We start from the raw sequence: 25967 nt of genomic DNA on the forward strand, positions 1-25967 counted from the left end.
AAAGGGATCCAGGGGTGATCCGGGAAATTACAGGCCAGTTAGCTTAACGTGCATTCCAGGACTGGCCTGTGTGTGTGTGTATGTACTGGCCTGAGTATATATGTGTGTGTGTGTGTGTGTGTGTGTGTATCTCCTATGGTTGCATACACAGAGATCAATTCTCCCCCCTTTCAGCAGTGAGAGAGCAATCTCCATTCATTGCTGAAAGGATTTTGGTGATGCATGAGGGCAGTGCACAGCACAACCCTTCTTCTTGACCAATTTGGGCAGAATGCGGCAGGGGGGAGGTTGACCCCAATATTCTCCTGCAAGGTGAGGGGCTTTCTACCATTGTTAGAGACACTTTTCTCCTGTCTCCATTTTAGTTCTCAGGTTGTCCATATGTGACACTTCACTTTATAAATAGTGGAGAAAAGTAAGCAGAGTTTATTATTTTTATGAATACTTATATACTGCTTTTCAACACAAGTTTTTAGTGGTTTACACTGAAAAATAAAATGGTTCCCAGACCCCAAAGGGCTCACAACGTGAATAGAAACATAAGGTAGACATCTGCGGCAGCCACTGGAGGGATGCTGCTGCTGCTGGAGTTCAATAGGGATAGTTGATCTCTCCTAGGCCCTCACTTATATAATAGAGTCATTCTAAAAAGTACCTCTTTGCTCTAAAATTGTTAATTGCCTAGAACTGAAGGTGAGCTATGGGGTGACTGAGAATTGTATCCAGTTTAATTCAGAACTGATGGCTTGCAACTGTCAGGATGAAAGGTATGTTTTATTGGAGGATGAAAGCAGATCCCTCATAAAGAGAAAGAGGTCAACAGTAGAGACTGCAGACCATGGTACGTATATGAATCAACTGAGAGGTCTGCAGTAAGCATGCCTTCCTCTGACAGGAACCACACTCACAAAGTAAGAGAGCTCTATCCATGGCAGGTAAACCTGTTTGACAACATGTTATAGTCTCTGTGCCTTCGTATGACTCATATGTGGCCGGGCTGCAGCCTTATTTCAACGTGAGCATAGCTGAGAAAACACCAATGCACAGGTTCCTTCTGTCTACAAGACAGGATAATATACAAAGTTCAACCTCCAGTGCTGATCTTTGAAGCTCAAGCTTCTAGGCTAATTAAAGCTTTGTCACAGACTCTCTGGGTAAATATGTCAGCTTAGGCTTCATATTCTTATTTCCCCTTCACACAGACTGTGTGAGGTACAGTGCAAAATTCAAAGGGAGCAGTTGGACTAATTAACAAGGAGCATGTGGCTGAACTTCCTTCGGTGTGTAGACTAGGCCTGCATTTCAATTGCAAGCACAGCTGCAAATGGAAAGACATAGCACCTTGAAACGAAGGAAGGTAGCAGTGACACAGGAATATGCTTAAAATAGAAATCTAGATGTTTTATGTTGTCAATGGCACAGCCATCTTAACATGGCCATCTTTTCTGATGCCAATATTTATTTCTCCGACTTATATTCCACCTGATATATGCCTCTCTATGCGGTGTACGCAATGTGAAATTGGTTTGCTTGCTATAACCAGTTTAGGCTGTCACTCTGAGACTGTAATCTTACACACCTACTTGGGAGTAAGTTCCATTGAGCTCAGTGCTATCTGCTTCTGAGTAAGCAAGTTTAGAATCATGCTGCACAAAATTACACTCTTTGTGCTAGGTGACACTCTGTTTTCCTCAAGCTCGAGCAGATGTGGCCCTCTGCAGCCACACATGACCATAAATGCTTAGTATTTTGGCACTGAGAACACTTGAGTACTGCATGGATGAATGTACAACAGATTTGATGAAAATTTGATGATTGCGTTTGGAATACTGTAACGTTTTGACAAAACAAAGGATATGGCTTTGAATGAGTTTTGGTGACAACAGTCCCAGCTATTGCACAATTGGCAATATAATATGATCTCAAAGAGACCATATTACTCCTGTATTACAGGAGTTGCACTGGCTGCCAATAAGTTTCTGGGCAAAATACAAAGTGCTGGTTATAACCTATAAAGCCCTAAACAGCTTAGGTCCACAGTACTTAAGAGAGTGTTTTCTTCTGCATGATTCCCATCGTCCACTGCGTACATCAGGGGAGGCTCGTCTGTGGCTACCTTCATGTCGCCTGGTGGCCACCCAGGGACAGACCTTCTCTATTGTTACCCCAAGACTTTGAAACGCCCTTCCATTGAGCATAAGAGTCTCCCTGTCTCTAGAGGCTTTTAAAAACTGTTTGAAGACTCATCCTTTTACCCAGGCTTTTTAACTTTTTAAATTTTAGACTGTTTATTGATTTGTTTTACATTGTTTTTAGAATTGTAATTGTTTTTAATGTTTCATTTATTTGTTTGTTGTGAACTGCCCTGAGACCTTGGTTTGGGGCAGTATATAAATAAATAAGCAAACAAACATGTTGCTTACTGTTATTGCACAGTTCTTTACTGGGCTTCAGTTGATCTATCATGTAAGGATTTGTTCCAAGCGATGACCCCTAGATTGTGATTGGTTTGTTGCATTGTAGCATGAGGTACCCTAACAGAGAAATAGACTGCCAAGTAGGATGTGTTAATATATCTTGATTTCTATATTTGGATAAATGGGCACAATTAGTTCATTACACTGATTTCTCGGTTGATAAAACTTGTGCTCAATAAAATTGTACTAGTGTAATATACTAGCCGAAATGGCAGTTTGTAAGCAATAATGAACTTTGATGAATATATGAGTACCTTTTATTCAATTGTGAGGCCACAGGCAGGGTGTAATGTAATACAGCAGATGTTTCACTCCATGTCTATTGGACACCTTAGAGAACGTTTAATAAGGGATGGTTGCAGACTGCTAGATGTTGGAGGTGTAATCTGTATGCAGGTACACTTACACATATGGTTTAGCATGTTCAGTTATTGCACCATGTTGGCTTGAAATTCACATGGTAGTTAATATTACATTGTAGTTTTCATTGTCTGTTAAGGATGTTCATGTTTTGTTGGGGCACATCCCCAGCATATGGAATCTAGCACTACATCAAGAACCATGCATTCTTCATGCTTGAGCTGTTGCAAAAGGAACACTGGAAGGACAAATTCACCCCTGAATTGCAGCTTTGGATTCTTGATATGTGTTTCCTGTCAGCATTGAACTGGGGTTTTTCCCCATCAGCAAGATAAAGAGAAATTTTCAGCAATCTGGTCAAATGAATTGTTTATGTTTTGAAACATAAGATATAAATCCTTGAAGGTTTTTTTTCCTCCCCCCCGCCCTTCCTCCATTATCCCCCCCTCCTGAATTGGTTGTATCTTATGTTTAAGCTGTGTTTAAGGGATTTGTCTTCTTTTTCTTTCTTTTTGTTCAGTTATAGTCACATGTATTATTATCATCCTTGATTATTTTTATATACTACAACTTTATTGCAACAAACGGAAAAAAAGAAAATAAAAAATCTTTCCATCTTCCAAAATAAAATCTCTGACCAGAACAACCTGGTATTCAGCAAATTTTATTTTAAGTGTTTGTAGCATTTATTATATATTTGCAGTACAAGCCTCAGTGAGAAAATGATCAACATTCACAACAATCCATGTCACATCTGCATTAAAAAACACAACACGCTTTTTGTAAAACATTCAGACACTGCTTTGATGAATGAATACTAGCTTTATATTGGTAACCTTTCCATTTATTCCAGAACTTCCCATTAAAAAACATCATTGCATCATTTGGAGTACGTCTTATAAAATCATCTCTCTTTTAAACGTGTCTTTTGTTTGTACATTAACAATAACTTTAAATATATTATCTGTATTTTCAATATGAATCACAGCAGAAAATGTTCACAGTAAGGAATTGTGCCAACTTGTATACACAGTCTCCCCCCTACTCGATGGGGAGGGTGAGGAAGAAATCAAATAGGGATTCTCTTACCTCAGAGCTACATTTGTGCCTGTTGCTGCAGGGCATAGTCAAGCAGAAGACAAGGAAGAGATTTCAGGACACATTTCATACACTATTCCATAACACAGGAACTAAGGCAGACACAGATACAACCAAGGTATTGTTGTCAGGCATTGGTTGGTGGCTTTTGGGTTGCAAAGCTCTCTATATTTTACAGCTATCATACTGATTTTGTCCTGAGATACAAGTAACTAACCCCTTTGGATTGGTTCTAAAGAGCTGCTTGGACATGACCATAGTATTTGACTGCTTCCTTTTAAGAGGCAGATCCCTATGCCACATCCAACTGGTTTTCAAATTTTTCACAGTTCCAAATTAGGTTTGCCATGCAACCTGGGGGCAATCCCCCTTGGGTGCACAGAACCAGTCATGTGGTTATTTGGATCCAGGCCCGTATGTAATGTAAATATACTCTGGGTAAATGCATACTCACAAACATGTCAATTCAAAGTCACATAGCCCCTGCACAATGGCAAAACCTAGTAGGTCAATTTCATACAAAAAGAGTTAAGTATATATACTGACTCACTAGATTCTGCCCTATCATCCGATAAACCTTTCACTGTAATCTTCCCTGTAGTTTCTGCTTTATGATATGTTTCACAAAAGGTCTAGATGTACAATATCAAAACCTAGTATGTTTCTTAATCAGTATCACAATTTAGCAAGTCATCAGGACTTACCAGGTTTTCCCATTGCTTTTCTCACCATGTTTAGACATTTACAAACTCAACATATTTTTTTAATTTACCATGTTAAACTTAGTATGTTTATTAATCATTACTGAAAAACAAGCATGAAACCTAGCAACTCAATTTGCTAAGCTTTTCTGTTGTAATACAATGCATACATCTTTGAATATTCATTCTAAAACAATTTTTAAATTTAAAAAGGACCATTTTGCCCCAATATAAGTGAAGTATCAAACTCAGCCTTGCATTAGTATGAGTAGTTTGGCAGAACAACAACAACAACAACAACAAAAATAGAGTCAAACAGTGTGACTATGAGCTTAGTAAGAGAGATTTTTTTGAGTTACAGAAAGTAGTTTTATACCAAACTAGCTAAAATACTATTACTAGGTTTTACTCATTGCACAGGGGATCTATGGTGGTGGCAGTTCCAAGGACTAAAGATCAGAATTGGCCCTTGGTGGCCCAACAGTGACCTTGTTCTGGACAATGAGGCCATGTTGGACTTCCAACAACGAATCTGTGATGCAAAAAGCATGTGCCTTATTTTCATGTACAAAAACACCTTCAATATACAGGAGTTTGTACTGGAAACTCCACCAAAAGTTTGCTGAAAACAGAGATTTTGCTACTCTCTTTCTCTCTGTGTATATGTATATATAAAGATGTGGCAGTTGTGGTGATATATAATTATATGTTTTGCTAGCAACACACATAGTACAGGAATGAGCCCTGTAAGACAGTAGTCCACATTAGCTAATTCCCAGGTTTTGCACCAGAGCAGACATTACAGTCACTATGGAATAGCCTTAGGAGCAATCTCTGCCAGGTCAAAATGTTTAGAAACACTTGTGGAGTTCAGTCACCCCATTATGAGTGTTCTATGCTATTTCTTCATGTTACTGGCTGCCACTGGAGAGGCCATAAAGGCCATGACTCACAATGTGTTCCATGTAACTAGTGTGTCTAAATGGTATGGGGGCAGGTGCCACTGGCACTTGTGTTCAGCAGCATGCCACACACTTGTGTTCCAGCCAGGGGCTCAGGAAGGCTGGCAGCTGCCCTGGGACAGGATGGGAAAGTGGATGTAGCACCCTCCAGTCCCTGGTGCTGCCATGCACACTACCCCGTGCCCGCCATGCCCCCTTTTGCCTGTGTCAGCACACACGGGGTAGTGGACAGGAGGCATTGGTGCTGGGCATGGGCATGTGGCCCGTCCAGCTGGCACTTTCTTCGCCAGCCCAGTTGGGTGCTTCCTGTCCTCTTCGGGTCAATGAAGAAAGTGTTCACTAGCTGGATGGGCCATACATCTGTGCCTGGTGCCAGCATGCTGATGCAAGTGGAAGGGGCATGGCGGGCATGGGATAGTGGCCTTGCAGTGGAGGCAGGGGACACCCACCCACTCTTGCAGCCCAGGGACACTTGTCCCTCCCACCCCCTTCCAGTGGTGGTTATGCCACTGGCTCCAGCTTTTTGTCTCTATTTTGCTGTTAAAAGAGGACAGTACAAAATCCTAGGCTGGCCCCACCCTAACATATCTCAATATTCAAGGTTGGGGTTGACTCACTCTTTTTAAAAGGTGCAAGTCAAACACAACGTTGTGGTAATTCAGTTTCTTCAGACAGTTGTTGAACAGAATGCACAAGATTAAAGACAAGTCCATAAAAAACCCACACAAATCAATTAGCTATTTCTCAGAGACACTTTGATGTTTCAATATCACATTGTAGAAGAGTGAATAGCTCTGCTCCCTCTAGACCGGAGGTAGAAGAGACATCACAGGAGAAGATCCAACTATTATTCTGAGAGAATTTTCAACCACATAAGACATGAACTATTCACTTCTGTGTCTGGATGCTAAATTGTGTGTGTGGGGAAAACAATGATAACTTTTCAAATGTAAAAAAAAAATATAGGAATCAACTGTGTAACAGAGAATAGGATTTAAATGAAAGAGAAAAGGTTGAGGCTGAAAAAAACACTAAAAGCACAGTAAAACAAAAGGTACAAAGGAATTACTAAGTGGGAAGCTTTAAATCAGTGTTAAATATGAAGGCTCCAATTCAGCTAAAGCAGGGTTTCTTAACCTTGGGCCCCCAGATATTGTTGGACTACAACTCCCAGAATCCCCAGACATGGCCTTTGTGGCTGGGGATTCTGGGAGTTGGAGTCCAACAACATCTGGGGGCCCAAGGTTAAGAAACCCTGAGCTAAAGTGTAGTGGTAACTAAACTTGATACGACAAGGCAGTCTTGCACATTTCTGCATCATTCCTATACGAAGCAGGGGTGCAGTGGGGCCTGCTCTGTATATGAAAAAGAATATGTGGGGGTGGGGAAGCAAGACCTTTGAGGCTCTACACACGATCGGTGTATAGCACCTGTAGGGCTTCTGCAGGGAGAGCAGGCTTGACCCGCTCTCCCTGCAGATGAACATCCAGCCATCCCTGGGCAGCTGGATCGGCTGCCCACACAGCTACTGGCTCCAGCATGGAATTGGTAGGGGCAGCGGGGATGGGGGAGCCACCCGGCCCCTGGAAGTCCCAGAATGCTCCACGCAAGTGCACAGGGCATTCTGGGAAGACCCCTGAGGCTGGGAGGCTTGTTGGAGCCTCCTAGTCGGGGGTCTCCTCATGAGTCGCCATGGCACAGAGCCACGCCGTGGTGACTCACGATCGCCAGAACAGGGTTAGTAGAGTGCTCACTCTGCTAACCTCGTTTAAGTGGGGGCTTAAGTGGGCTAGCCGCCAGGAAAAAAAGCGGGTTGGGTTCCCTTAGCCCGCTTTCGAGCAGTCATGTGAGAAGCCTCAGCCGCTTTGGAGACAAATAGCATTTGGAAGGTGATTTTTAGCAGGGAAATAGTGCAAGGGTAAGGAGTGAACCTCCCTCTCTCTCTCCCTCTCTCCAGGTGCCATGGTTGTGATGAGGATCAAGCTTCTCAAAACTATTTTTCTTTTAAGGAAATAAGAAGAGAGGCACTTGGAAGCACTTTTAGAAACCCGTTCTTACTAATGTCTTCTTTGGCTCTAATTTATGAGCTTTCATTGGGTTTCAAAGGTTCTAGTCATAACTAACTTTAGCTGTATTGAAACAGACATGTTTGGAATTAATCTTTTTTATTGGAATAGTTAGGACAGTGGTTACCATAGAGTTATAACAACTCTGATCAAACTGGATAGTAGATTTAAAGAGCTTGAAACTAGGTGATATTACAAAATGAAACTTCCTGTGGTTGTCTTTGCTGGAATTATAGCCACAGTCAACTGTGCCAATATCTTACCATCTTCCTAAAGTGACTTCATTGACTTGCAAGTTCTTAAGTCAGACACAAGAGAGGAGGAAAAGCCATCAGATGGTGTGTGCGCGCACGGACACACGTGCAGGAAGGAATCCACTAACAGGAATTCAAGCCACATAAGTGAGCAAGCATGGAGGATTATAAATCAAGCCTCATGCATCACAGAGCCAAATATTTGCACACAATATCACTTTGCTGAATAGGAATAAATAGCCACTGAAATGCACTGGAACAAAAGGGTTATCTCAAACTCACTCTGATAGCCAAACATGGTCCAATAAATAAGTGTCCTGACAATGAGAAATCCTTCAGGAAAGAGCTGTGGGGGAAACCTGGCAGAATTATTTAACAGTAAAATCAGAGGAACAAGTTACAGGAACAAGCTAACTTTTAGCTCCCACGAACAGCCTTTGGGGAAAGTGTCTTCATTAATGCCCCTCTCCAAAACCTCCAAGAACATATTTTTCAGCTCTGCACTTCTGCCTCCATAACTCAGACTCTTCCTTATCAGAATCTGGATCCTTTCAGAGGCTACTAACTGAGCCAAGAGGTGAAGGATTTATGTTAGCTGGAGATGTAGGTAGTTAAGGTACATCTGCTAAACCAAAGCAGACTGATACATATTCAGTATGCCTTAGACCTATATAACATGCAGCCTGTCACAACCTATATAACACAACCCAGATGTCCCTATGCAGCTGTCCCCCACCCCCAGTTTGTCCTTCAGTAGACCCTGCAGAAATGTCACATGGCTTGATCACCACCACTTTCCACTATCGTCACCCATTATTTTGGCCATTTACCAGTTGCAGAGGGTAATGTTGAAGCAAGACTTGAATAGGAGAGCTGGGTGTGCATACATTTTACCCCCTCTGCTGGACCCCACTGCATGCTTGTGCTGTTGCAGAAGTAGTACATTCCTCCTATTTCAAGCAGAGCTGTCAGTTCCCTCCCAGTTCCCACCCACCCCCAATGGCAGGACTCCTGTGCCTTTAAGAATGAGTGACAGCAGAAATCCAGCAGGTGAAGTTTCCCCCATCATTGCCTCTGAATGACAGGAAAGTCTTCTTCTGCTGGTGAAGGACATGGTGAACACAGCCTTAGTACCATTGTAAGTCCAGGCCTAAATGTCATAAAGAACACATGTAATTCAGTTGTACTGGCCAACATCCAGCAAAGCATAACACAGGTGGTGTGGATCCACCTATACTGCTGCAGGGTCACAGTGCAGTTTCAGCGGTCTTGCACTTTCATACAAGAAAGCAAAATGACACACACTTCAAGTAGCATGCCCACACTCTGGAAGCACTAGCTAGATCAGAAACACATCGCTTGACTGTCAGTGAGGCATTTCTGAGTGAAGTAATACTATCAGAGTGCAGACGTGCCACCCAAAGTATTGTGCTCTTGTGCAAAAGCAGAAGACTGCTGCTGCCTCATTGTGTGCCCGAAGCAGCATGGATGGATCGGCACCATCTGCTTTATGCTGCACAGGATGTTGGCCACTGGGGTATATGGGTAATTATTAACAAATGCTTGGGTGTATGAGTGCCTATGCACTGCTTTTGAGGATCACAGGCTTGATCTTAAGAGATGCTGCAGGTCAGTGATCTTACCTGTTTCTCAAGTGGGGGCCACTTTGGCAAAAAACTTTCAATGCAAGTTATTTCCCATTATGCTGACCTCCTCAACCAGTACTGCACTTTCTTCAGTGCTGGGAGGGCCCTTTAAGAGGAACAGAACCCTCTTTTAAGAGCTCCGATGCAGCAGCACTGGGAAAAGGGCCATACTTCTCAGCACTCCATGCAAGTGTTCCAAGGTGGTGCAGGGGCTAAAGCAGGCTTGGTTTCCCTTAAAGGAGCCCCACTGGCATTGGGCAAAGTGTAACACTGCACAATGGGAACAATGACTTCTGCATGTATATTCATCTTCAGCCAAAGCTTCACAGAGGTCCAACAAGCAAATAGTCAGAAACTACACTTCGGGTTGATGGGAGCTGCCATTGGCCTTACTATTGCTGTAAGTACTGAAGATGGGCACAGTGCACTGGGAATTTTTCATGTGAAAGTCCCAGTCAAGTGAAAGGGAATCATGCAGCAATAATTTGGTGGTGGCATTCCACATGTATAAGGAGTTTACTGGGTCAAGGTGGGGGGTGTAGCATCCACAGCTTCAATTAAGCAAGCTTTGAGACTTTGTTCCAAACCAACAGAGGGTACCTGCATTACTTGGTTCTGATCCAACAATCAAAGCACATATTGATTTTTTCAGCACTGAGTGCCATTCCATAAATTAGGGCTGAGATGTGTCTCATTTTCTTTTTGTCTCCAGCACACATCCATTGTAGCTACACGTTAATGCCCTATTTTTAATGCTGTCTTCATATCAAAAATGGCCCCAAGCAGGGCACATGTACACCTATTTGCAATTATATCCCTCTGGAAAGAGAATGTAGGAGCAGAAAATGAAACTAGTGCTTTTTATGTATATTTGTTTGGACACTTAACACTTCTAATTATGCAAATTACAATGTTCTCTCCAAATTCTGTGCCGCCCCCCACTACAGATATCAGCAGACTGTGAATCTGTGCTCACTGATTATTTCACAGCAGGTGTTCAGAACCCTTCCTCCAATCACCGTGTGAGTGGGAACACTCTGCAAGATTGAGTACAGGACAACTCTCCTGACTATACCTTTAATAGGTGGATAGGAGCAACAAATTTCAGAAGGTGCAGATTTCTCACAACAGAATGCTGCAACCACTGGAGAATATGCAATATTATTGGAGTCTAAGTGACTCACTAGGGATGACATCATATCCCTGTAAAAATCAATGGTAAAGCGTCTATTGATTTCAAAGGATTGTGGAATAGGAAGCAAACTTTAGCATGTAGGGGACAGAAAGTAGAGCAAAAGTGGCTCTTGGCATGGAAATCTGTTTATAAGTGATTGAGTTGCAAGGAAGGAGGAACACACTCCCCAACTATTAGCCAATGATTTAAGAGAATACAGGATTATCACCTCATTTCATCCTGGGGGGAGAGATTATTACACCAAACCACCAAGATATTTGGTCCCAACTCTAAATGCACGGATTTTCATCAGACTACTTACCGGTAGGTGCTAAGGATTAGGTAAGTGATTAAACACTTTGCTGATACAGTTTTGTCTAAGGATCAAATATACAACTGAGCTGTTAACTTATAAATAGTGCTGTCTATAAAGGCAAAGAAAGTAACTATAGTTAGGAAAGTGTAAAAAAGGTGTGTTGAAATATAGCCATATTTGTCCCCAGTCTAAACTAAGTTAACTATTAACTAGGCTAGGGATGTAGCCACTGGTGTTCACATGTGCCCTGTAAACATGAGCTGCTATGCTCCCAGTAGCTGCTCCTACCTGCTCCATCTCCTTCTCTTGCTGCCACCTCCTTTTTCATCCTCCTCCTCTCACCACTGCTGCCTGCTGTTTAAGGGCAAGCGGGGAGATGGCATGCATCCTCTCTCACTGGCACAAGGGTACACTAGCCTCTCACTTGCCCCTCCAAGAGCCTTGTGGGAGCTACTTCTCACACCAGCAAGAGGACACATGACATCTTTCCAATTGCCCCCAAACAGCAAGAAGCATGATTATAGTGAGATGAGGGAGGAGGCAACAAGGCGTGGAAGGGCTTAAACTAACCCCCACAAACAAGCAGCAGGGGCCAGAGATGGCGGCGGGGGGGGGGAGGGACACAGGCTGCTACAGGCTTGCTATGCCCTGCTATTAACCATCTTCATGCAGATAATTTTTTAAGATCTCTCCATCTCTGACAATTTTTAAAAAGCACTTGAAAACCCACCTCTTCAGCCAAGCTTTTTCAGCTTTTTAAATGTTTACGTTTTATGTTTTTAATTGTTAGATTGCCTAAATTTTTTGTGTGTACGTTTTAACTTGTATTATGCTGTTGTTAAATGTCCAGAGACAAAAGTCTGGGGTAGTGTACAAATTTGACAAACAGATAAACAAGATGCAGCCCGGCTGGAACAGGCCCAAGGCCCAACCAGTCCAGCATCCTGTTCCATACAATGGCCCACCAGATGCCTCTGAGAAGCCCATAGGCAAGAGGTGAGGGCATGCCCCCTCTCTTGCTGTTGCTCTCCTGCAACTGGTATTTAGAGGCATCTTGCCTGTGAGGCTGGAGGTGGCCTATAGCCACCAGACCAGTGGCCACTGATAGACCTGTCCTCCATGATTTTGTCTAAGCTCCTTTTCAAGCCACTCAAGCTAGCAGCCATTACCACTTCCTGTAGCAGAGAATTCCATAGATGAATTATGCGCTTTGTGAAAGAGTACTACTTCCTTTTGTTGATCCTAAATCCCCTGGCCTTCAGTTTCATGGGATGGTCTCTGGTTCTAGAATTGTAATACGAGGGAGAAACATTCCTCTGTCCACTCTCTCTCCATGCATGATTTTACTTACACACACTCACTCACACACAGACACACAGTCTCCCCACAGTTGCCTCTTTTCCAAACTAAAAAGCCCCAAATGCTGTAGTGTTGCCTCAATAAGGAAGATGCTCCTGGCCCCTGCTTATCTTAGTTGCCCTCTTCATGCCTTTTCTAGTTCTACAATGTCCTTCTGAGGATACAGTGAACAGAACTATATGCAGTACTCCAAATGTGGCCGCACCATAGATTTGTATAAGGGTATTAAAATATTAGCATCCTGGTCACGCAGATGGCTATTGCATATGCATGGTGGCCTCCAAAATGTCCACCAACAGTATACAGAGGCCTAGAGTGGGCTGGAAACTGCCAGAACTGGGCTATTTCAAGACTGGGGGAAAGGGGAACCACCAGAGACACCCCCCCCGCGCAGCCATGGCAGCAGCACCCAGAGGTGGTGAGTCCTTAAAATATTTTTTGACGTGTGACCCCCCCTGGCCCCAAGCCAGCCGGGGTGGGTGGGTTCTGCTCGACCTCGAGCCAAACCAGGGCCTGTCTGGCTTGAGGGCAAGCCCTTGAGCCAGACCAGTTCGATGTCGAACTGGCTTGCACATCCCTATCCCAAAGAATTCCAAAAGGTTAGTGAGGCAAGACTTGCCCTTGCAGAAGCCATGCTGGTTTTCCTTCAGTAAGGCCTGTAACAATGTTGTCTTTAAGTATGCTTTCCATTAATTTACCCAGCACAGAAGTTAAGCTAACTGGCTTGTAGTTTTCTGGATCCCTTTTTGAAAACTGGGATTTACTTTAGCTACTTTCTAGTCCTCTGGTACACAGCCTGATTGTAGGGAAAAGTTATATATTTTTACCAGGAGATCAGCAGTTGCACATTTGAGTTCCTTTAGAAATCTTGGGTGGATGCCATCTGTCCCTGGCAATGTTACGTTTTAGTTTTTCAAGACAGTTTAGAACATCCTCTTTCATCACCTCAAATTGGCCCAGTTCTTCAGCCTCCAAGCCTGAGAAGCTCAGTTATGGAGTGGTTATATAATCAGTATCCTCTGCCATGAAGACAGATGCAAAGAATCCATCCATCTTCTCTGCAATCTCATCCTCCTCAATAACCCCTTTCACACCCTTTACATCTAAGGGTTCAACAGCCACCCTGGCAGGTTTTCTGCTTCTGGTATATAGAAGTTTTCATTATTCCCCTTGACACTTCTAGCTATATGTTCCCTCACCTTGCATTTCTTTTGCCAGAGTTTATGTTTCTTTCTGTTCATTTGGGCAGGACTTCCATTTTCTGAAGGAAATCTTCTTCCCTTTAATAGCTTCTCTAACTCTACTTGTTAGCCACACTGGTGTCCTCCTGACTTGGTTGTACCTTTCCTCTATCTTGGTATACATTACCACTGAGCTTCTATTACTGTGGTTTTAAGTAGGTCCCATACTTTCGGGAGTGATTTGGCCCTCCTGACTTTCCCTTTCAGCTTCCTTTTTACCAATCTCCTCATTTTTAAGAAGTTTCCTCTTCTGAAACTCATCTGTGTAGAACCTTCCTTGGCAATGCTCTGCTCACATATAAATTGAACTGGATCACACTATGGTCACTGTTCCCCAATGGTTCTACAACTCTGACATCTTGCACCAGGGCATCACTCAATATTAAGTCCAACGTTGCCTTCTCTCTGGTTGGTTCTGCAAGCAAATTGTTCTAAGGCACAGTCATTTATCATGTCTAGTAATCTGGCCTCTTTGTCAATACCCACATGTGAATTTTCCCAGTCTGTATGAGAGTAATTGAAGTCACCCATTATTACAGCTCTAACTCTTTGATGCCTCTCTGATTTACTTCTCCAACTTCAAGTCACTCTCAGCATTTTGATCCGGAGGGCAATAGCACGCTCCTAGTAACACATTTCCGTTCAGTCCTCGTATTGTCATCCATAATGATTCTGTGGAAGACTCCAGTCGTCCTAGGTTTTTTAGCTTGTTGGATTCTAGCCCTTCTGTAATATGCAGTGTTACTCCACCCCCGATCCGCCCCTCCATCTTTTTCTGTAGAGTTTGTATCCAGGAATAACCATGTCTTACTGGTTCTCACTGTTCCACCATTGTTCCTTTATGCTCACTATATCTATTTTTTCATTAGCAAGCAAGCACCCAGCTCACCCATCTTGGCTCGGAGGCTTCTGGCATTGCATATAAGCACCTATATGCTGAATCTATTACCTGGTGTGTGCGCTATCTTTCTTTTGGCTATTTGATCTCTCTGACCGGCTAGCACAGCCTCCTGTCTGCTTTTTATCTGGTTATATTATGTCCCATTCTGGTTTATCTGAAGCATTTACACCCTTGCATCTTAAGGGATGGCATTTGCCGAACCAGATACTGCCCGGCTCCTGTAAACTATCCCCCAGGTGTCTGGTTCCATTTTGATTCAAGTGGAGCTCGTCCCTTTTGTACAGGCTTGTCTTGTCCCAAAATGTATCCCAGTGCCTAACAAATCTAAATCCCTCCTCCCAGCACCACCATGTCATCCACACATTGAGATCCTTCAGTTCTGCCTGTTTTGCTGGCCTTGCACATAGAACAGGTAGCATTTCTGAGAATGCTACCCTGGGGCCCTGGACATCAATCTGCTACCTAGCAGCCTAAATTTCGCCTCTAGGAACTCCCGACTACAATTTCCAGCATCGTTGGTGCCGACATGCACCACAACAACTGACTCCTCCCCAGCACAGCCTAACAGCCTATCTAGACACCATGTGGTGTCCACAAACTTCACAACAGGCAGGCAAGTCACTGAGTGGTCTACACATGGGTCACAAACCCATCTCTCTATGCCCCTAACAATTGGATCGCCCGCTACTAGGAGCCCCCCAAATCCCAGAGAAGTATCCTCTGTGCGAGAGAATATGGACATGCAAGAAATGGTCTCTTCTAACGGACCATTCCCCTCTTCCTCAGCACGATGTCCTCCTTCCCTGAGATCTTCATTCTCCATGACAGCAGAGGAGCTGTCAGCCTGAGAGTGGGATGCCTCTATTACATCCCTCTCCCTGATACATCATCCAGATACCTCTCTGCCTCCCTGAGCTTCTCCAGGTCAGCCACCTTGTCTTAGAGGGAACAAGTATGGTCAGAGAGCCAGGAGCTCTTAGCATGGAGCACACACTCACAACTTCTGCCTCTCAGGCAGATAGTCAGCAAAACATTTTGTGCAACACACAGGGAAGCTGGCATTCTACCCTCCCCTGCAGGCATTCTACCTTCATAACTGGTTTTATTGGCTATTTAGTATAGAGCTTGTTTACTTGAACACTAGGTCTTAGCAGCAATTGCTAGGTAATTAAAGGTTTTAAGCTCTGTCCTCCAAGAAAATTACAAAAGTGGGGTAGTACTCACATTCTTCTTGAACTGTGTGCCTCCTTTCTGATAATGGGGGATGTAGTGATCAGCCTCCCCTCTCTCAAAAGAGTTAACAGGAAGTGAACCCAGTCTTGACTGACAGGCTGGCTCAGCCAATCAGTCCACCGGGGGGTGGGACCTAGAGAGCTGTTGCCAGGAAAAGGAGTTCTTTTTAGAAGAAGCAAGGCTGGAGGTACACAGGAGGACATGTAGCCATGGAGGTTGGCTGCAAGAGAATAACTCTTCAGATCTTTGAAAGGAGGAGGGCAGGAAGCTTGAATTCTCATCAGGAGTTTGGTGAGTCCAAGGCAAGGATCCAGGGCTTTGGCTTCGGGAAGATCAATTTAGGGGAAAGTTTGTTTAGTTAGAGTTTGCGTTAGAAACTTATATTTATTTGTGTGTGTGCTCTGCATATTCTGGATACTGTTCCATTCTAGTTTACCTGCAGCGTAACTGAAATAAGAAACACTAGCCTATGCTCAATAAACCTAGGGTGTTGCAAAAGCCTCTGTAAACATTTAAGCGTGCATTAAGACAACCTATTTTTGTAATCTTACTAAGTATTCTTAACTGTATCTAAAAGCTGAGAAAGCCTCAGATGGAAGCAGTCTGTAGTCACTGAATAAAACTGTTTTTTTTAGTTCTTTTCTTTTTATAAGCCTCTCTGGGTTGATCATTAACTCAGGAAAAGCAGGGGCCAAAGGGGGTTTCCTCTGGCATGCCTCAAACGTTCAGCAGCTATCAGTTTTCTCACTACATGTAGGCTTGCATGTGAATGTTTTTTGTACTTGTCCAAGAGCCAAATTAAGACTTTTTTTCCTGGGTTAACCCACCCCAAGCCCAGAGAGTTTTTGTAGACAAAAGAGGTGGTGGCAGCAGCAGAATTCTGAACCTACCAATAATACAGAATAGTTTTAGGAGAAGCCTAGCCAGGCAGCTCAGCAGGGATGATTCGGCATTTCTTTCCCTCACTAAGCTTGTTCTGAGACAAACAGCTACAGGGGACCTCTTGTGTGCCTCCCTGCATACTTCCCTGCTAAACTCCACACAAAACCCCTTTGATATCTGTTTACAAACTCCTGTTCACAAAGCTCCATGTAGTAAAACTCCCTAGTCTGAACCCTGTCTTCTCAAGAGCTGCTTCCAAAGTGTGCCACCTCAGGAATGTGCCCTGTCGCACAAGCTGTGTGATTCACCTGCAGCTAATCCTCACCCACTGTCTCTCTAAGCACAACTTCAACTGAAACTAAAACTGCCCTGTCAAAAAAAATACCCCTAGCCAACCAGAAATCAAACCCTAGAAAAGACTAGCCCTAACAAACTTACCTTGTCCTGTCCCCCTTGTTTTCTTGTTTTTTTTATTTATTTGATTTCTTTCTTCCTTCTTTAGGAAAGAAAACAAAGGTTTGCTGCCTCCCCTGGTCTGGGCCTTGTCTTCCCAAGAGCTGCTTCCAAAAATTCACTTTGAATAATCCAATGTGAATATACAATGAGATACACAATGCAATTGTGGGTTCAGTCCTACAAAGTGTTTACTGTAGCAAACGTTGAATTAGTATGATATGAATCAGAAAAATATATATTCAACTCTGCACCATGTATGTACTGAGGAGAGAAAGCTGGTAAATGACACTTGGTCATTTATTTTCACTGATTAGAAAATGAGGTTTTTTCTTACTGTATATGAAGGCCCAGAAACAGAAACATGTCAGAGTGCAGAAATCTGGTCATACACTTTGGCATGAGGCCTAATAAATAATCTGACTTCTATGAATAAAACAAATAACATTAAAAATGAGTGGGCGTTACAGAAGGTTTTGCTTCCACACTGTTATTGGCAGATAGCAGCTTCATGGAAGCAACACTGGGACCTGGGTAGGAAACTGAATTCTGTGCCCCTGAAAGTATAGATTCAGTCCAGGAATTTCAGTGCTTAAAGTACATTTCCCGCATACAATCTCCTTTTTTATTTTGAGATACTTATATTGCATTTGCTTGTGGCAGCCAAGACACTGACATTGGTTGATCAAATGCAATAGAAAAAGGGTTACCCACGTTCAGGGAATAAAGCTGTAAGAATATCTGCCATTCAGATTCTTTGAGGAAAAAGAGGTCAGTTTGGCTGGGATTAAGTCTCACACATGTCCTAGAGATAGAAATAGCTTTGTGGGGCAGCCAAAGACAGAGAAATAAGTTCCAGGAGGTAGGAAAGGTAAGATGCAGGGAACCAAGAGGCTGGGTGCCTAAAGGAAGTAAATAAAGTAGCCAGTGGGCAGAGAGAGAGGAAGCAGAAGGCAGGAGAGATGAAGGTGGCTTGAGGAAAGGGCAGAGGAGAAACACAACCAAGGTGGTTCATGAAGAAACCCTACAGTGCTCACTGGTGGATGGACTGTATGCTCTATTGCAAAAAATGCTTGGTAGGCTGGCCACAGAAAGTACGGCAAAGTAGGAAGTGGGCTGAAAAAGCATAGACTTACGGGAAGTGTGTGTGCTGGAGTCATGGAACTGGTGAAAAGTGGAGCCAAGGAAAAAGTAGGTATGCAGTAAGAACCTCATATACCACCTAAGAACAGAAGGGGTTCTGCATTATGTCAGGAAGGAAAGAGACAGGCAAGGGAAGCTTGAAGGGCTCAAGACTGCGGGTCAGGGAGCCAAAGAAGGGGTTACTGGATTAGGAGTCCAGAGACAGGGCTGTTAAGAGCTATACAGAAAGAGAATTCTGACAGTGGTTGCTTCTATTGTCACTGCAGCACACTGACTGGGCAACTGATAGAGGGATACAATGGCCAAGAAGGCTGAATGTTACATATTGACTTGACGAACCCAGCCAATTCTTTAGCTTCCAGACTCTTTTGAGCCCTGATCATTCATGACTGGGTACAGATAGAAGCGCTCTTACCAAAGTCCAGGGCCTCCACACCACCTGGGTGCCCCCAAAGCATCTTTAGTCTGCCCTGGGTGGTGTGGTTTGTGCCCTCAAGAACCTACGTGTTAAAAAATGATACTTAACTTGCAGCAGAAGGGCCTCCAAAGGCCTTTAGGTCCATGCACCAAAATTACCTAGGTGCACCTCTGGGTACAGAGCTGGTGCCTTAGCCAGGAACTGTATGCAATATTTGACTTAACTCTCTCAGCTCTAAATGCCCCATCTGAAAATAGAGAATCACTCATTTACCTAGGCAATGCTGACCTTAGGCATTTTGTCCACTTAAAATCAATGGCCCTCCAATCTCTTAAAGAGGAGCTTATTTTTTAAACAAGACACAGAGACTGGCGATGAAGAATCTGTCCGAAGCAATTGCTTATGATGCTAATCCTGGGCTCTGGCACGTTGTCAAGAACAGATTCTGTATGGTTATTAAGTGCCCATATAAATACCACCAATGCAATCAAATTTCTCCATTTAGCAGCTGGCAAAACTGAGGCATTGAGAGATCATGTTTCTCTCCAGAGACTGGACAGAATGAATGATACCATCAGGACAAGACCTCTGAATTGGCAAACAGATATCTTATCTGACTGCAAGGACCTGCTACTTGTTATCTCATAAGATTGTTCCCCCCCCCCACCCGGCAGTTAGTTGACCGTTAGAATAAAGATAAGTCAGCAAAAATAATACAACATGAATTCAGATCCCTTTGTTTCAAGTTTTACAAGAAAGGCATTTTCACAACCAGCCTGACCTTGGGGGGAACTGTTCTGAATTGGACCTTGTTTGAATAGCATTTGCTCCTGAATTCACAAAAAAGAAAAATGCACAAACCATTTTGATACAACATAGACAGATGTTTAACTCTGAGCACATTACTTATTCGGAAAACCAAGTTTTTTGGTTAATAAATTAAGTTTCTTTCCCCGATAATGTGGGCAAGAAATGCAGGTGCATTTTTGCATACTGGTTACGAAGGCAGAATTCACTGCAGGGATCTGGAATAGCAAGGGGAAGAACACCTCAAGTTCTTTCACATTTTGCAGTGAGATTTAAAAGAGGCTCACCAGTTTTTGAAGTTCTTGAGTTACTTGGATCTCAGTTCTCTTTTTATAGGGAAAGTGCATCTGTTTGTTTAGTGACAAGCTAGTGATGAATTATTCTTGGGACGAGTTAAAGGGAAGTTCTCAGAAACACTGGGTATAACTTTAATAAAACATGATTTAGATCATGCTCTGCTGTGGGAGTCTAATCCTGGTGTTCCTTGTATAGCAGCTTGAGTTCAGAAAACAAACACTGGGGAACAGAATGGGACAAGGACTAAGTGGACCAAGACAATCCAAGAAAGGGTTTCTCCACTCCCTAAATGCTTGGATCATTCAGAAAGAAGATTCATTCTTGATGAACAGAGCAAAAGAAACTCAAAGGAAATAGGCATTTCCCCTCTGCTTAAAATGTTACAGTTTCCTTTTCAGTTCAAAGCCAGAGAGCTCTGCATAGAATGGATCAGAGGGCTTCTCCTGTTACTCTCAGACTCAACAGGTCTGCATGATTTCCTAGAAGTCATCTCATGATGGTGGGGGGGGAGGGAGGAGGGACAATGAAATTCAGCACATTGTCACAACATGATGTTAGAAGCAAAGCAAGAAGCAATTCTGTGGTGAGATCCTGCCCACCCCATCGCCTACTGACTCCATTTTGTCTCCCTCTAAAGCAGTGGTGAGCACATGCGTCCACATTTTAGGGCCACACTGATAACAGGTAATCACTTGATGAACATCCTTGCCCAGGTGGAGGATAATGATTGCTACATGAAAAGGGGATGGTCCAGGCACCAGGTCTCTTGACTGGTGAAAGCTGTGGGATTCTGGAAAGCAGCCCTGCAATGGTGGAGGGGCAGGTTCTGTTCAGTGGATACCAGCCTTCATCGTTCTTGGAATGGGCTCCATGAGATCTACGTAGTCCTCTTCCCTCTCAGTGCTTTGATCTCCCTGGTGATGCATTGAATGATTAAACCAGGTTTAAAATATGCTTTGCCTCCTGTTCTTCCCTCGAGCTGGGGGAAAGAAAGAAATGTTAAGAATGTTTAAGAGTCTGAGAACCATGAACCAAAATCTGTTGCTTGAAGAGGAAACGTCCAAAACGAATCCCATCCACAGGGCAAGGAAGTCACATATGGGGAAGTGAGGCACAGAAAAGCAAAGTGACTGGACTTCAGGCCTCTCCATACACATCTCTGAGGCCCAAGGTTAAAGGGCGCCAATAACAGAATCATACTCTTTAGCAAGCTTTTATTCCTGATTGTTCATTTATTTGCATTGTGAGGTACGATTATAAGATGATGCAACCCAAGCCCCAGAGTCTTGTGCAGGCAACAACAGTGCAATTTTCAAGTAACCTACTAGAACTACCAGTTCAACCACAGAAATTAGCCTTCCGGATCACCTGAAGTTTTACACTTGAATACAGTCCACTATAATAAGCCCTTATTTATTTTATTTTATTGTTAAATTTATATACCAACTTTTATTAAAACAATCCCAAGGCGATTCACACAAAAATTAACACAAGACTTTAAAAATTACACAGTTAAAATATAAGCTAAAATATAGAAACATAGATCTAATATTTTTTAATTATTTGTTTTTAACAGGTCAAGGACTTCTTTGTTTAGGATCACAGAAGGCTCATCATCACAGGGATGAGATATAGTTCTTGTGGGTGGTCTTGTTAAATTCTATTGCTCCAAATTCAGACGAGGACGGCAGAGGTAGGCAACCTTGGCTCTCCAGCTGTTGAACTACAACTCCCATCATTCTCAGCCACAATACCTTGTGGTTACAAATGATGGGAGTTATAGTTCAACAACATCTGGAGGACCAAAGTTGCCTGCCCCTTGTTTAAGGGCACATAATATACCAACCTTAAGATTCCAACCATCATTTCTACGCCATTTTTATGACGCTCCAAAGTAACCTACTTTATGCTGGTCAAAGACCATAATAAAGATTTGATTGATTGACTGATAGATATAGCAACCTTACTGAAGCTAAGCAGGTCATGGTGTGGTCGGTGTCTAGGAGGGAGGCCCATGTATGCCACCTTTGGGGATGGGGCCAGAGCCCAGAAGTAGAGCAACTGCTTTACATACAGAAGGCCTCAGGATCAGTCCCTGGCATCTCCAGGTAAGGCTGGGAAAGATTCCTGTCTGAAACCTCGGAGAGGCTGCTGCCAGTCAGTGTAGACAGTATACTGAGCCACATGGCCCAATGGTCTAACTCTGTATAAGGCAGCTTCCTATGAGGATGGCTGCTCAAGGTATAAGGCTCATTGTAAGTGGTTAAAGTGTCACTCAGAACATAATTTCTTCTCTACCACAGATTGCCTTCAGCCTAAAAGCATGGTATGTTACAGGATATATTTTCCAAAACAAAAGACGGTACTTAAAATGGCTAATTGTTTACTAACATCCTGGGGAGTTTACATATTGACTGTCATAATGATCTCGGATCATCTGCAAATAGATTGAGCTAGGGATGTGCATGGAACCGGTGAGGGCCGGTTCAACGGCGGGAGGTGGCTTTAAGGGCAGGGGTGGGTGCACCGGAAGTAGCAACAGTGGTTACACACACGTTGGGTACGTAGCCGCCATTGCTACTTCCGGTGACATCCGAAAAACGACGGCACGGGGTGGCAGGAAGGTACACTGCTACCCCAACGGGCTTTTACATACTCACACGCTGGCGGGGGAAATGCGGCTGGGGAGCGTAAGTGCACCCACCCCTGCCCCTAAAGCCATAATCGGCCCCGTGTTAGAACCTGTTCGGAGGCCCATAAAAGGGCCTCTGAACAGGTTCATGCACATCCTTAGACTTCTTTGCACTTTTGCAATAGCTTTGAGCTTTTGCAGTAGCTGTCAGCCAGAAATCACAGGCCTTTTACGTACCAAGATTTGAAAGACACAACTAAATGGGACAGAGCTCGGGTGTTATCCATTTGTGGTCCCCAATACTTCGGTAAGACAGGGTACACAGAAGATTTATAGAACCACAAACACACAGAAGATCCCAATATGTTTTGGGCCATACAGTCCAGCAGGGAAATATTATTTATCAAAGTAGCTACACAAAAAATATTCACCTTGGCATCACTGCCTAAAGGCTGGGGTCTATAGCTTAAAATGTGTTGAAATGATGACTGTTTTAGTGGCTCAGCTCTTCTGTGCATCTTTACTAACCTGTCTTGCGCCAGCATTCAGTGCCATCACCCTCTTTTGTGGCTCCTGATACTTCTATCATTATCACTCAATAGTGTGCCAATTTTTAGAAAGGAAAAAAGGCTGACAGCTTCTACGACAAGGCAGTAACCTGGAGCCAGAATTATGTTAATCAAACATACTGGATGATTTCTCAGTTTGTATCATATTTTATTCATGGAATTTGAGACTTTTGCTCTTCTTGGTCAAATTGTGCCTTTATTTGTGTTCCACTGGAGCCCAACTGTGGGCCTCAGCTGACTCCTACATAAGAGGAGGGGGTGTTGCTTGTGTGAGGATGTTATGCTTGCAATGATACAGACAGGGAGCTGCTCAGTCTCTTCTTCAGCCTTGAAATGTTTACAGGGCTTTAAATAAGACACGATTGCAAACAGATGCCAGAAAGTGGCTCTGGACATTGCAACTGAGCTGTGTCAATTCTTTGTTATGTCCGGAGTGTCAAAGGAGCCAGTGGGCAGGACGGTTGGCCTGCTGGAATTTTAAACCCTGCCATAAGGTTGATGGGCTCCTTCTCCTTTTGTTGCCAATCCCACTAGTGAATGACCCACCAGTGAGTGACTGCAGGCAACTAACTGTAGGACTGGCTTTTGCCTTGGTTATAACTCACTTGGATATAACTATTAAGGGACTTTGATTATGCCTCCCTTTTTAGAACAGTAGTGGTGACACAGTACCTAGCAGCAAGGTGCCAAGAGATCAAATCCTGAACTGTTTACAGGGGATCTGTGGAATCTTATAGTAGAATGATACATTCGTTTAGAAGGCAATCTGTTTTTGAGAGGCCTTTAAGCCCACCAATGCCTAGAGGAAACAAATACCTACCAGAGTGCTGGAAGCCTGATCCTCTGCAGCCAGGGTCCTTTTGAAGCTGTATTTCCTTCAGAGAAAAGATAGAGGCAGCTGGAGGAAAGGGTGGGAAGACAGAGAGGAGGACTGAGAGTTACTGAAATTGATCAAGTTAGCTCAACATTTCAACTTACATGGGGAAGTAAAATAAAGATGTAAGTGTATGAAGGAGTGTCCACAGCTGAAGCTGAAAAACAGAAGACAAACTGCATCTCACCAGATGATAGAATCACCATCCTGAATTCTATGCATATTTATTCAATGCAGGTTTTACTGAGTTTAATGGGACTTATTTCCAAGGGACGGAAGCACAACTGGGAGGAACGTAATCTGTGTACCCTCAGAGAATTGGGGAACACTGTCCATTTACTTGGGAATAAAGTTTTTTGCACTCAAGCTGTGCTGTGGGGAAAATATGATCGCTATCCTGCTAGGGCAATTATTAGGCTAATCATTGCCTGGGTACACTAGTGCCACGTGTGTCCCTTGGATTATGCTTATCAAAGGCCAGGAGCATAGGGAGGCTGGCGGTGGCCCGTGTGTGGCCGTGGTCCCCGGCTCCATCCCCTATGTCTGATATCAGATGCAGGGGGCCAGCTAGCCACACCCTGCGTCTGAAGTCAGATGCGGGGACGTAGTCTCCCTCCCAAATGGGGCCATGTAGCCCTGACTGAAAGGAAGATTGGCCCGCGCTGCGTTGGGCAGAGCGGGCCGGGGCAACTCTCCCTGCCTAAAGGCAGGGAGAGCCATTCTGGCTGCATTACCAACACAACACAGGCCAGGAAATGGGTGGCAGGGAGGTGTCCTGCTGCCCATTTCTAATGAGCAAGCGGAGCGGGATTGAAGGGGGCAGCAGGGGGCTTGAAGGGGGCGGCAGGGAGGTATCCTGCTGCCCGATTGTTAACCACGGAGGAGCCAATCGGAGATTGAAGCGGGCGGCAAGGAGGTATCCTGCCGCCGGATTTCTACACTAAATACGGCGCCGGAGTTGGGAAAATGCGGGACGGGTAAGTAAAGGCCCCCCCGCCCTTAATGGAACCCCACACCCCAGTGCCGGACCGCAGCTCCGCGGTTCCGTGCACACCCCTAGTCTGGGGCCGTGCTCGTGGCCCCTGATTGGTGGTGGCCCGGGTTCTTTGAACCTGTTTACCCAATGGTGGCTCTGCCCCTGGCTATGGCAATAGTTCCTTCCCCTTCTTGTGCCATTTTAAAAAAAAGTTTAAAATGCTTTGCCCTTTCAGTTTCCTGATTTCTGTGAGGAATTGTTCTTCTATTCCAGCCTGGTTTTGAAGGCCATGTGCTCTGGCTCCCTAGCACTAAAGTGCACTTCTCCCCACAATGACCAAAACATCCAAGAACAACAAGTTCCAGTTGCCTCCTGCTGCTACACAGCAAGGCTATGGATTGATAAAAATATTTCTGTTTTTAAACTTACTGCCAAGTTCAGTGGCCTCTGGGGGGTGGGGGTATGGACCAGGCCAGGCAAATGGCTAGGGTGCATGCTCAGTGGCCTCCAAAATGGCCACCATGACCACGGAGGGAGCTGAAACAGGCTGAGCCGGCCCATATAAGACTGGGGGGAGGCTGGTGGGGGGGAGGGGGAACCACCAGAGAACATCCCCCGGTGGTTCCCCTCCCCCTGGCATGGAAGCACTCCCCTAGAGGCTGCTGAACCTGGCAATACGTTTTAAAATAATAAAAAAACTTTTTTTGCACTTTTGAACCCCAAACCAGTTCGAATACGAGCTGAGCCGGGGTTAGCATAAAAACATCCCTGCTGGATCAAGCCCAAGGCCCATCTAGTCCAGCATCCTGTTTTACACAGTGGCCCACCAGATGCCTCTGGGGAGCCCATAGGCAAGAGGTGACAGTATGCCCTCTCTCCTGCTGTTGCTCCCCTGCAACTGGTAATCAGAGGCATCGTGCCTCTGAGGCTGAAGGTGGCCTGCCGACACCAGACTAGGAGCTATTGATAGACCTGTCCTTCATGAATTTGTCTAAGTCCCTTTTAAAGCCACCCAAGCTGGCAAACCACATCCCATGGCAAAGAATTCCATAGATTAATTATGCACTGTGTGGAAAAAGTACTTCCTCTTGTGGGTCCTGAATTTCCCATCCTTCAGTTTAATGCGAT

At 44.1% G+C, this 25967-nt stretch overlaps 1 protein-coding gene and 1 long non-coding RNA gene across 4 annotated transcripts in view; both read right to left on the reverse strand.

Moving 5' to 3' along the window:
* Positions 1 to 3485: 3485 nt before the first annotated feature.
* Positions 3486 to 8889, reverse strand: LOC128323603 (uncharacterized). Its single transcript, XR_008306374.1, has 2 exons — positions 6853 to 8889; positions 3486 to 6735 (listed from the first exon to the last, which is right to left on the reverse strand). It is a non-coding gene; the product is annotated as an uncharacterized LOC128323603 (long non-coding RNA).
* Positions 8890 to 17296: 8407 nt separating this feature from the next.
* Positions 17297 to 25967, reverse strand: part of CDK18 (cyclin dependent kinase 18) — a 116796-nt gene continuing 108125 nt past the window's right edge. For all 3 annotated transcript variants that reach the window (XM_053247034.1, XM_053247032.1, XM_053247031.1), the window contains 2 exons: positions 23810 to 23887; positions 17297 to 20767 (listed from right to left, as the gene is read on the reverse strand). In XM_053247034.1, the coding sequence (XP_053103009.1) occupies positions 20733 to 20767; positions 23810 to 23887 (113 nt within the window). In that variant the 3' untranslated portion in view covers positions 17297 to 20732. The remainder of the gene's footprint in view (positions 20768 to 23809; positions 23888 to 25967) is intronic.

The sequence above is a fragment of the Hemicordylus capensis genome, chromosome 4, assembly GCF_027244095.1.
Source record: "Hemicordylus capensis ecotype Gifberg chromosome 4, rHemCap1.1.pri, whole genome shotgun sequence".
Taxonomy (NCBI): Eukaryota; Metazoa; Chordata; class Lepidosauria; order Squamata; family Cordylidae; genus Hemicordylus; species Hemicordylus capensis.